The sequence below is a fragment of the Priapulus caudatus genome, unplaced genomic scaffold (assembly GCF_000485595.1).
Source record: "Priapulus caudatus unplaced genomic scaffold, Priapulus_caudatus-5.0.1 Scaffold174, whole genome shotgun sequence".
NCBI lineage: Eukaryota > Metazoa > Priapulida > Priapulimorpha > Priapulimorphida > Priapulidae > Priapulus > Priapulus caudatus.
In genome coordinates, this window is record NW_014577235.1 from 428,696 (window position 1) to 439,065 (window position 10,370).

Genomic DNA, 10,370 nt, shown 5'->3' on the forward strand with positions numbered 1-10,370 from the left:
CAGCTGGACACACTGTACGGTGTCAAACCGCTTCCAAGCTCTCGTTGCTACACTTGATTGGCTGCTAAAAACAATCGCGTTCGAAATGTTTCGAGAACGATGATTCACTGCTGGGCGCGCTGGCGTAGCTGGTGCAAGCGCATGCAAGCGCATGCGCCGTACGCAAGCGATGTACGTAAATATTAAACATGCTGAATGCGAGCGATCAGCCGGGCGTATGGGATCGCGTGCGAAATACGCTGCCGTGAGACCGGACACACCGCGCGGACCCGGCACCGTATTTATCGATCGCAAGCGGCCAGCGTAGAAAATCGCACAGTGTGTCCTAGGCTTAAGAAAGCATTCTACATGACTTTTTGTTGAACTGTACATTGTTATATTTCTTGAGTTTGTGCAACAAAAGGTACATGTATGATGTATTTGTCAGAGATTCCTAACCGGGACTCTTTGACACCAGCACCGACCAACTGACAACGGCGCCGCCACGCGCTTTCAACGTTTCGTGCAGTGGCCTACTCAAACACTAAATTTCGTGAAAATAAGCACTTACCGATACTGGCGATAGCATTTGCATAGTCAAACTTAATCACTATATATTCACGTTTACTGGGTATATATTAATATTAAAAGTAATATTAATTAAACATATAGGGCGATAGATCACCTACCTCGAAATAAATAACAGCAGCAGAAGAATAACAGTCACAGAAATCGAAGAAGACGGGGAGAAAATGGCGAGATCAGAACGTGAAAATTTCACTACACAGAGTCACAGACTACAGAATAGCATAAATATACATATAAGCATCTTCGAACAACGAAGTGTTTCTATTGGCCCTCCCAAAGAATGACATCACCGTGCTCACTTCTCATTGGCTAAAACAGAATGCACGTGCACTCTGCCGTTCCCGCCCTATACTTTTTGCGATTATTTGGAACACATTGTGATGCGTGACGCGTCGATGACGTTTATCTGACGTGAGTCACGTGACATCTATATCTACTGCAAATCTTTCTGTTGTAAACTTGTAATCACTCAGATAAGACGATTTCACCAGATTTCACTAAATTTCAGTGATTTCACATTTTAAAGTTAAATTATAATCACGATAAATTCATCAGTAGTCCAAGATCACATGCATTGTCATAGAAATATATAGAAGCATACAAAAAATTGTACGAAAGCAAATATTGCATGAAAATTTCAGTGAGCGCGTGTGCGTGACGTGTGTGCGTAAGCGCGTGTGTGCGTGAGCGCATGTGTGTGGCGTATGTGTATGCGTGAGCGCGTGTGTGCGTGAGCGCGTATGTGCGACGTGTGTGCGTGAGCGCGTGTGTGCGTGAGCGCATGTGTGCTGAGCGCGTGTCTGTGATGTGTGTGCGTGAGCGCGTGTGTGTGCGACGTGTGTGCGTGAGCGCGTGTATACGACGTGTGTCCGACGTGTGCGACGTGTGTGCGTGAGCGCGTGTATGCGTGAGCGCATGTGTGCGACGTGTGTGCGTGAGTGCGTGTATGTGTGAACGCATGCGTGCGACGTGTGTGCGTGGAATTAATTGAATCACACTCGACTTCTTCGCGAGATGTGCGTTAATAGAGCTATAGGCATAGCCGTGGCATAATTGCTAATTATTAGGTTAATTGTGGGTCCAATTAATTGAAACTCACAGTGGATATTCTACCGACATGTATCATTATGCATGCAAAATTAATAGAACGTAACTCCATCAGTTTGCGAGATTCTGATAGGTACATACACTTTCCTACCGATTATATAAACCCGTACTACAGCCTGTATATAAGCCTATCGGTTTGACCGCGCGTCATTTAGAACAGCTATGCAATTAGGTTAATTCGTCGGGTCCAATAACTTGAAACTTACAATGATCTAGCTTAAGACATGTCTCATTAGCCTGTAGAATTATAGAATCACCAACTTCGACTTCTTGCGAGCTATGCGTATAATACGCCTATGGCTTTGACCGCGCGGTCCTTAACACTAATTAATTAGAGATTAATTCGTGGGTCAATTACACGAACACTCACAGTGCTTATTTCTAAGACATGTCATCATTTATGCGATGTAGACTTATGAAACGTAATCATACAGTTTGCGAGATATGATAGTAAATCCATTTCCTACGATTATATAAACCCGTACTACAGGCCTGTAATATAAGCCTATCGTTTGACCGCGGTCATCACAGCTAATTAATTAGGTTAATCGTGGTTCAATTAAACCCGAAACTCACTGTGCTTATTTCTAAGACATGTATCATTATGCATGTAAATAATTATACGAACGTAACTCATACAGTTTGCGAGATATGATAGGTAAAATACACTTTCTATCGATTTAATAAACCCGTACTACAGGCCTGTATATAGCCCTATCGGTTTGACCGCGCGTCATTAACAGCTAATTAATTAGGTTAATCGTGGGTCAATTAATTTGAAATTACAAGTGAATTATAGCTAAGACCATGTCTCATTATAGCATGTGGACTTATAGAATCAGCTCTCGCTTCTGTCGGCGAGATATGCGTATAATAGACTATCGGTCATTACCGCGCGTCATTAACGCTCATATAATTAAGGTTCATTGTGGGTCAATTAACTTGAAAACTCACAGTGATATCTTTTCTAAGACATTACATTATGCATGTAAAATTATAGAACGTAAAGTCTTACAGTTTGCGAGATATGATAGGTAATACCTTACTTACCGATTATATAAACCCGTACTACCGGCCTGTATATAAGCTATCGTTTGACCGCGCGTTCATTAACAGCTATTTAATAGGTTAATCGTGGGTCAATTAACTTGAAACTTACAGTGAATTATAGCTAAGACATGTCTCATTAGCATGTAGAATTATACAGAATCACAACTCGACTTCTTTCGCGAGATATGCGTATAATAGCCTATGGGCTTTACCGCGCATCATTGAACAGCTAATTAATTCGTTAATCGTCGGTCAATTTAAACGAAAACTCACAGTGCTTATTTCTAAACATGTATCATTATGCATGAGAATTAATATGAAACGTAACTCATACAGTTTGCGAGATTGATAGGTAAATTAACACTTTCCTCACCGATTATATACACCGTACTAGCAGGCCTGTCTATAAGCTATCGGTTTACGCGCGTCATTAACGCTATTAATATAGGTTAATCGTGGGTCAATTACATTTAAACTTACAGTGATTATAGCTAAGACATGTCTGCATTAGCATGTAGAATTTATAGAATCACAACTCGCATCTTCCTTCGCGAAGATATGCGTATAATACCTATGGGCTTGACGCCGCGCGTCATAAACAGGCTAATTAATTAGGTTAATCGTGGGTCAATTACGAGAAACTCACAGAGCTTAATTTCTAAAGCATGTATCATTTGCTGTAGAAATATAGAAGTACCTCATACAGTTTGCGAGGATATGAATAGGTAAATACACTTTCCTACCGATTATATAAACCCGTACTAACAGGCCTGTATATAGAGCCCTATTCCGGTTTGCCGCGCGTCATTAACACTAATTCATTAGGTTAATCGTGGGTCATTAACTTGAAGACTTACAGTGATTATAGCTTAAGACATGTCTCATTGGCATGTAGAATTAATAGAATCACAACTCGACTTCTTCGCGAGATATGCGTACATCGCCCCTATGGCTTGACGCGCGCGTCATTAAACAGCTATTAATTAGGTTAGATCGTGGGTCGCATTAACACGAACTCACGAGTGCTTTTATTTCTAAGACATGTATCAATTATGCATTTTAGAATTATCGAAAAGTAACTCATACAGTTTGCGAGATATATAGGTAATAATTTCCTACCGATTATACTCAACGCCGTACTACAGGCCTGTAATAGCCATCGGTTTGACCGGCGTCATTAACAGCTAGTTATTGGTTAATTAATCCGTGGTCAAGTTACTTGAGAGGATAGCCGTGAATTATAGCTAAGACATGTGCTGTCATTAGGCATGTAGGGGACTTATAGGAATCACAACTCGACTTCTCGCGAGATATGGCGTCATAATAGCCTATGGGCTTGACCGCGCGTCATTAACAGCCTTAATTCTTAGGCTTTAAAATCGTGGTCAGCTTAACACGAACTCACAGAGCTTATTTCTTAAGACATGTATCATTATGCATGTAGCATTATAGAAACGTGACCTCATACAGTTTGCGAGATATGATAGGTAAAAATACACTTTCCTAACCGATTTATACTAACCGCGTACTACAGGCCTGTATATAAGCCTATCGGTTTGACCGCGGTCATTAACAGCTAATTTATAGGGTTAACTCGTGGTCAATTAACTTGAAAACTTAAGTGATTACTTGTAAGACAGGTCTGATTAGCATGTATGAATTATAAGAACCGTATCTAACAGTTTGCGAGATATGATAGGTAAATACCTTTCCTAGCCGTTAACCGTACTACTGCCTGTATAGCCGAATGGGTTTGACCGCGCGATGAATAACAGCTATTAATTTAGTGGTTAACTTCCCCCCGTGGGTCAATTAACGACGACACTCACAGTGGTTATAGCTAAGACATGTAATGCATTAGCGGTATAGAATTATTGAAAGTAACTCATACGAGTTTGCCGAGATATGCGTATCAATAGACTATGGTATTACCGCGTCGTCATTACAGCTAATTTAAATTAGGTTTAATCGTGGGTCAATTAACTTGAAACTTACAGTGATTTATAGTCAAGAATGTATCATTAGGCAATGTGGACATTATCAGACTCACAAACTCGAACTTCTTCGCGAGATATGGTATAAATACCGACTTATAGGCATTAACCGCCCGTGCATAATTGCTAATTAATTATGTAGATTGTCGGGTCAATACTTGAAACTCACAGAGATTATTTCTAAGACTGTATATTTCTGCATGCAAAATTCAGAACGTATCTCATAATGTCGCGGGTTTGCTGTGTGCGGGGAGGGGGGGCACGGTCAGGGGGGACCGCCAGGGGGCGAGCGCGGGGTTAAAGCCCCTGTCGCTCCCACCCCTCCGCGCCCCCGTACAGACAGTAAGAGGCCGGCGCAGCAGGAGGTTCGGACGTCACGGCGTGCGGGCCATATTGATCGCCTAGCCAAACAGTGTAACTCTCTCTCGCCGCCCTATTTATTACTTAATAATTGGTCTCTCCGCCCACCACTAATATTGCATAATATTCGGTTATTGAATTAATTAAACCTAATTAATTAATTTAACATTTACATTAATCCTCTCACCACTTAAATTACTACTCTCACTCTCACCCTCACACCAAATTAGTTATTAAAATTACTAAAGTTATCCTCCATCACAAATCTCTCACCTTAACTTAAACTTACGCATCGTAACGTGCGACAACCTAGCGTCGGTAAAGTGCGCCAACCTTTCGCGTCGTAACATTGCCGAACAACCTTCTCGCCCGTCGTAAATGGCCAACTGGCTTGTTTAAGGGGTTATAAGCCTTGCTAGCAGGCCCGCTGTATGGCTTCTTAAGGCGGCGCTAATAGCATGCTAACAGTCCCCTGTAGGCTTGTTAACTCGGTTATAAGCTCGCATTGCAGGACTGTAGGCTTGTTGATTGGTTTATAAGCTTGCCTAGACCTGTAGGCTTGTTAATTTGTTATATTGTTTGCTAGCAGGCTGTAAGGCTTCGTTAAGGGTTAATAAGCCGTGCTAGCGGCCTGTAGCGCTCTTAAGCGCGTTGTTACTTGCTAGCAGGTCGTAGGTGTTATTGTTTAACAACGCCCGTTAACAAGCCTACAGGCCCTGCTAGCAACATTTAACCATTACCACCTACAAGCCTGCTTAGCAAGCCTAACAAGCCGCCTTAAGAAGCCTACAGTCCTGCTAGTAATGCTTATAACCAATTTAAAAGCCTACAAGCCTGCTCCAAGCTAAGCAAGCCCCATTAAGACAACCACAGGTCTGCTAGCAAGCTTACTAACCCCTTACAAGCTACAGGACTGCTATCAAGGCTTATAACCCATCAACAAGCCTACCGTCCTGGCGCGAAGCAAGCTTCTAACCAATTAACAAGCCTACATTCCTGCTAGCCAAGCTAACAACCAGCTAACACAGCTACGGTCATATACGACGTAGTGGCTTAGGTAGTGGTTTGGTAATGTCGGAAAATACTCGTATTTACGTAGTATGGCACGGCGCTAATACACGTCGTGCCAGTACGTAATGACGACGTAAGTGATATAACGTGGGGCCACGTCGCCCAGCGACAGTACCAGTGACGTAGTCCTACTACGTAGTCCTGCAGTTTCTGCAGCGTATTTTTCTATTTGGATGATCAATGCATCGTATATCTAATTTCAGGCATGAACAATGACCGGTAAAACAAACACTGAAAACGCCCGAAAGCGGGGGGGGGAAACCCAAGCGGGGGGGGGGGGGGGCGTTACCCCCTTCCAGCGTAGGAGATGTACGCGTGCGCTGNGCCTTATTAGCAATGATACTGTCAAGACGCGGTGCAATGCTCGTCAGTGCCACGCGCAAGTCGTGGCATGGCTCCAGTGCATTCCTCTGCTTCGTTTTGATGTTGGTCAGCGCCGAAAATCCCTGCTCGCAAAGGTAGGTTGTTCCAAATGGGACCAGAACTTTCATGACTTCTTCGCCGATGATCGGTTTGTCTTTCTTCACCGCCGTCCAAAACTGCCCAAGCGACATCTCGGCGAACTGTCTTCGGGAAAAGTCTTCGTTCCGCAGCTCGATCCACTGTTCTTGGAGTCCCGGAATCTCCTCCGACAGGTCATCGACGTTCGCTTGGAAGGGATCCCTGATCCAACCAGCGTGCGTCAGATCGTGGTCTGGGATGTATCGATCAAATTCCGTAGTCAGCTTGTCCAAATGATTGACAAGGATTGGCTTGATTGCGTCGATTCCATTCTCTTCCCACTCCTCCAAGTACGCGTTCAGTGATGGAAAAGCAGCAACTCTTCCCCGCTCGAGCTTCCTCTTCCAGAGTACGAGCTTTTCCTTGAAGGCCAACAGCTTCTCGGACAGCGTGATGACGCTTTGGTCTCTCCCTTGCATCGATGTGTTGAGTTCGTTGATGGCGGCGAAGACATCGTTGAGATAGCAAACTTTCAACATCCACTGCCTGTCGGTGAATCGGGCGGCATGGCGATGATTCTTCTCCCTCAGGAATATCTCCAGCTCTGTTCGCAGGTCAACTACACGACGCAACACCTTTCCCCGCGACAGCCACCTCACGCTCGAGTAGTAGAGCAGATGCTGATATTCAGATCCGAAGTCACAGCACATTAACGCGAACAGGCGACTGTTGAGTGCGCTGGCTTTGACGAAGTTCACCACAGCGACGACTTCCTGCATCACTGCTGAAAGATCTTTTGACAGGTGTTGAGCCGCCAGATTTTCGCGGTGAAGGAGGCAGTGGAAGATGCCCACTTTCGGGTTCACTTGCTTCACTCTCGCCGTAAAACCCTGCCGTGCACCCAGCATTGCAGGGGCACCATCGGTGCACAGGCTGACGCAGTTTTCCCAGCTCAGTGCTTCTTCTTGCTGGAAAGTGTCCAGAACGTTGAAGATGTCCAAGCCTGTCGTTGTTGTTTCCAATGGCGTGCAGATAAGAAATTGTTCCTCGATGTCTGTGTCGCCCTCGTACCTGGTGAACACCAAGAGCTGCGCGTCTTTTCCCACATCGGTCGACTCGTCCAACTGATAACTCCAGGCTCCTGCCTTCTTCATGCGCGCGATCACCTGTGCCTTGATGTCAAGGGACATGTCCACGATTCGGCTCCGAATGGTGTTGTTTGACAGTGGCACAGACTGCNTATATATATATATATATATATATATATATACATATACACATATATACACACATATCCCCACCTTCCGTGTGATGATGACATTCCTTTCTTCTCTCACCCATGCTATGCTATAGTATTGACATAACCTCATCCCATGAACACCAACCATTCATGAACCCTAACCCTAAGTTACACAGGGTGTACATGTACGTAACACAGGGCAAATATACATGTACATGTACGTAACACAGGATAAATATACATGTACATGTACATGTATGTAACACAGGGTAAATATAGATGTACATGTACGTAACACAGGGTAAATATACATGTACATGTACATGTACATGTAACACAGGGTAAATATACATGTACATGTACGTAACACAGGGTAAATATACATGTACATGTACATGTACGTAACACAGGGTAAATATACATGTACATGTACATGTACGTAACACAGGGTAAATATACATGTACATGTACATGTATGTAACACAGGGTAAATATACATGTACATGTACGTAACACAGGGTAAATATACATGTACATGTACGTAACACAGGGTAAATATACATGTACATGTACATGTATGTAACACAGGGTTAAATATACATGTACATGTACGTAACACAGGGTAAATATACATGTACATGTACATGTATGTAACACAGGGTAAATATACATGTACGTAACGCAGGGTAAATATACATGTACATGTAAATATACATGTAAATATACATGTACATGTAAATATACATGTAAATATACATGTACATGTACATGTACATAACACAGGACGTACAACGTACACATAACATGTAACACTCTCCCTGCGTGTAGGGGTGGATGGATGTACTCACATGACTGCTGCTGCTGCAGCACCTGCGGCGTGTGTGGTCGGGACGACGGCAGCGCGGGGATGCCCTGCCCGCTCATCGTGAGGATGGGGGTGGGCGGGCCGCTCCCTGACATGCTCGGGGGACCCTGCTGCTGCTGCTGCTGAGACAGCTGGTCAAGCTGACCGGGCGTGCTCGGGTGACTGCTGGTCACTGAGCCGGGCCCACACACTGCAACGACACATATGATGACATGTAATACGTATGATATGTGACCATGCGATACATGATACACACGATACGTGATCATATGATAGCAGATAGCTAATATGATATGTGACCATGCGATACATGATACACACAATACGTGATCATATGATAGCAGATAGCTAATATGATATGTGACCATGCGATACATGATACACACAATACGTGATCATATGATAGCAGATAGCTAATATGATATGCACGGCATGTGATCCCATGATTGCATGATAACACATTTAACTTTATTTTAATATTTAAACTAAAAAACATTAAATATTTAAACTGAATTATTTTAGAATTAGCTGAGACCGAACCCCTGCTCCTAGAATAAATTCATAAATTTAATCATTAATATAATTTACGATGAATCATGGATTAACAATCAACTCGTGCTCACCGTTGCCGTCCTGTGACTTCTGCGGGGAGCGGCTGGCGTCGCCCGCCCCCATGCTCCCCTCATCCATGCCTCCTCCACCTCCTCCTCCGCCGCCTCCTCCTCCTCCGCCTCCTCCTCCGCTCGGCTTTGTTTGTTCCTCCAGCTTCTGGCTGAACTTGAGGAACTGTGACTGGAAGTTTGTGCGCGGCTGCTGCTGCTGCTGCTGCTGCTGCTGCTGCGGGACGACGTCTGACTCTCCCACCGCCGCAGGCTCCGCGTGAGACATCTCGTGACGTGCCTCCTGCTGCCATGACAACGACGCGACGTTAGCATTCGCTGTGGAGGGGGGTGTCGCCATGGCAACTTGCTCCCCTCACGACTAATGGGGGAACGTGGGAGTATGGCACAGCTGCTATTTAATGTAGTATTGATTCCTGACGGTTTTTCATGTGCAGTTTAATGTTGTTGTTTTTTAAAAGGTGGACTTATTAAAGTTAACTAATCTTGTAATTAACTATAATATTACAATGTTAACAAGAGCCGCAGAGTGACTGGGCTCATCTGAGGTCTGTTGCTACGGTTATAAACTCAAAATGTCAGTCGTCCGTATTGACACCTTTGTTAGGCGCAGATATGCAGATACGCAGTTGCGTACACATCATTTCAGCAAACATTTTTTTTATTGCAGCGATTTTTCCGATAGATGGCGTGCATACTGACTAGGTGCAGGGAATCGATAATCCGAACTAGTTGCTACCTTCGTTTAGCCCATGCTGTGATACTATCAGCCACCCACCTGTGAGGTAGGCCCATTTATAGTTGGCCTTAATCAAAAACAGACGTTTGTGTAAGTGCTATTGAAATTGTATTCCCAACGTACAGAATCTCATATAGAGAATGAAGTTCATATATGATTTAAGGTGCGTAAACGTTGTTCAAGTAAGTTTTGCATGCAGAATTTCACTGTGAAATTTAAGTCTTCCACGATCACACAAGTACCATCAGTTAACAGTCAACAAATCCATGTTTAACCCTCCTCTTGAGGGTCAAAAGGTTACTTTTCACTTACTCTT

The 10,370-nt window shown here is 43.8% G+C and overlaps 2 protein-coding genes across 2 annotated transcripts; both read right to left on the reverse strand.

Moving 5' to 3' along the window:
- Positions 1-6,189: 6,189 nt before the first annotated feature.
- Positions 6,190-7,780, reverse strand: LOC106806680 (protein FAM200A-like). The gene is made up of 2 exons (XM_014808692.1): positions 6,439-7,780; positions 6,190-6,299 (listed from the first exon to the last, which is right to left on the reverse strand). Exons 1-2 carry the CDS (start codon positions 7,778-7,780, stop codon positions 6,190-6,192), a joined length of 1,452 nt encoding a protein of 483 aa, XP_014664178.1.
- Positions 7,781-7,937: 157 nt separating this feature from the next.
- On the reverse strand, positions 7,938-9,655 carry LOC106806681. Its single transcript, XM_014808693.1, has 4 exons — positions 9,560-9,655; positions 9,319-9,337; positions 8,679-8,885; positions 7,938-7,993 (listed from the first exon to the last, which is right to left on the reverse strand). Exons 1-4 carry the CDS (start codon positions 9,653-9,655, stop codon positions 7,938-7,940), a joined length of 378 nt encoding a protein of 125 aa, XP_014664179.1.
- Between the last annotated feature and the right edge of the window lie 715 nt (positions 9,656-10,370).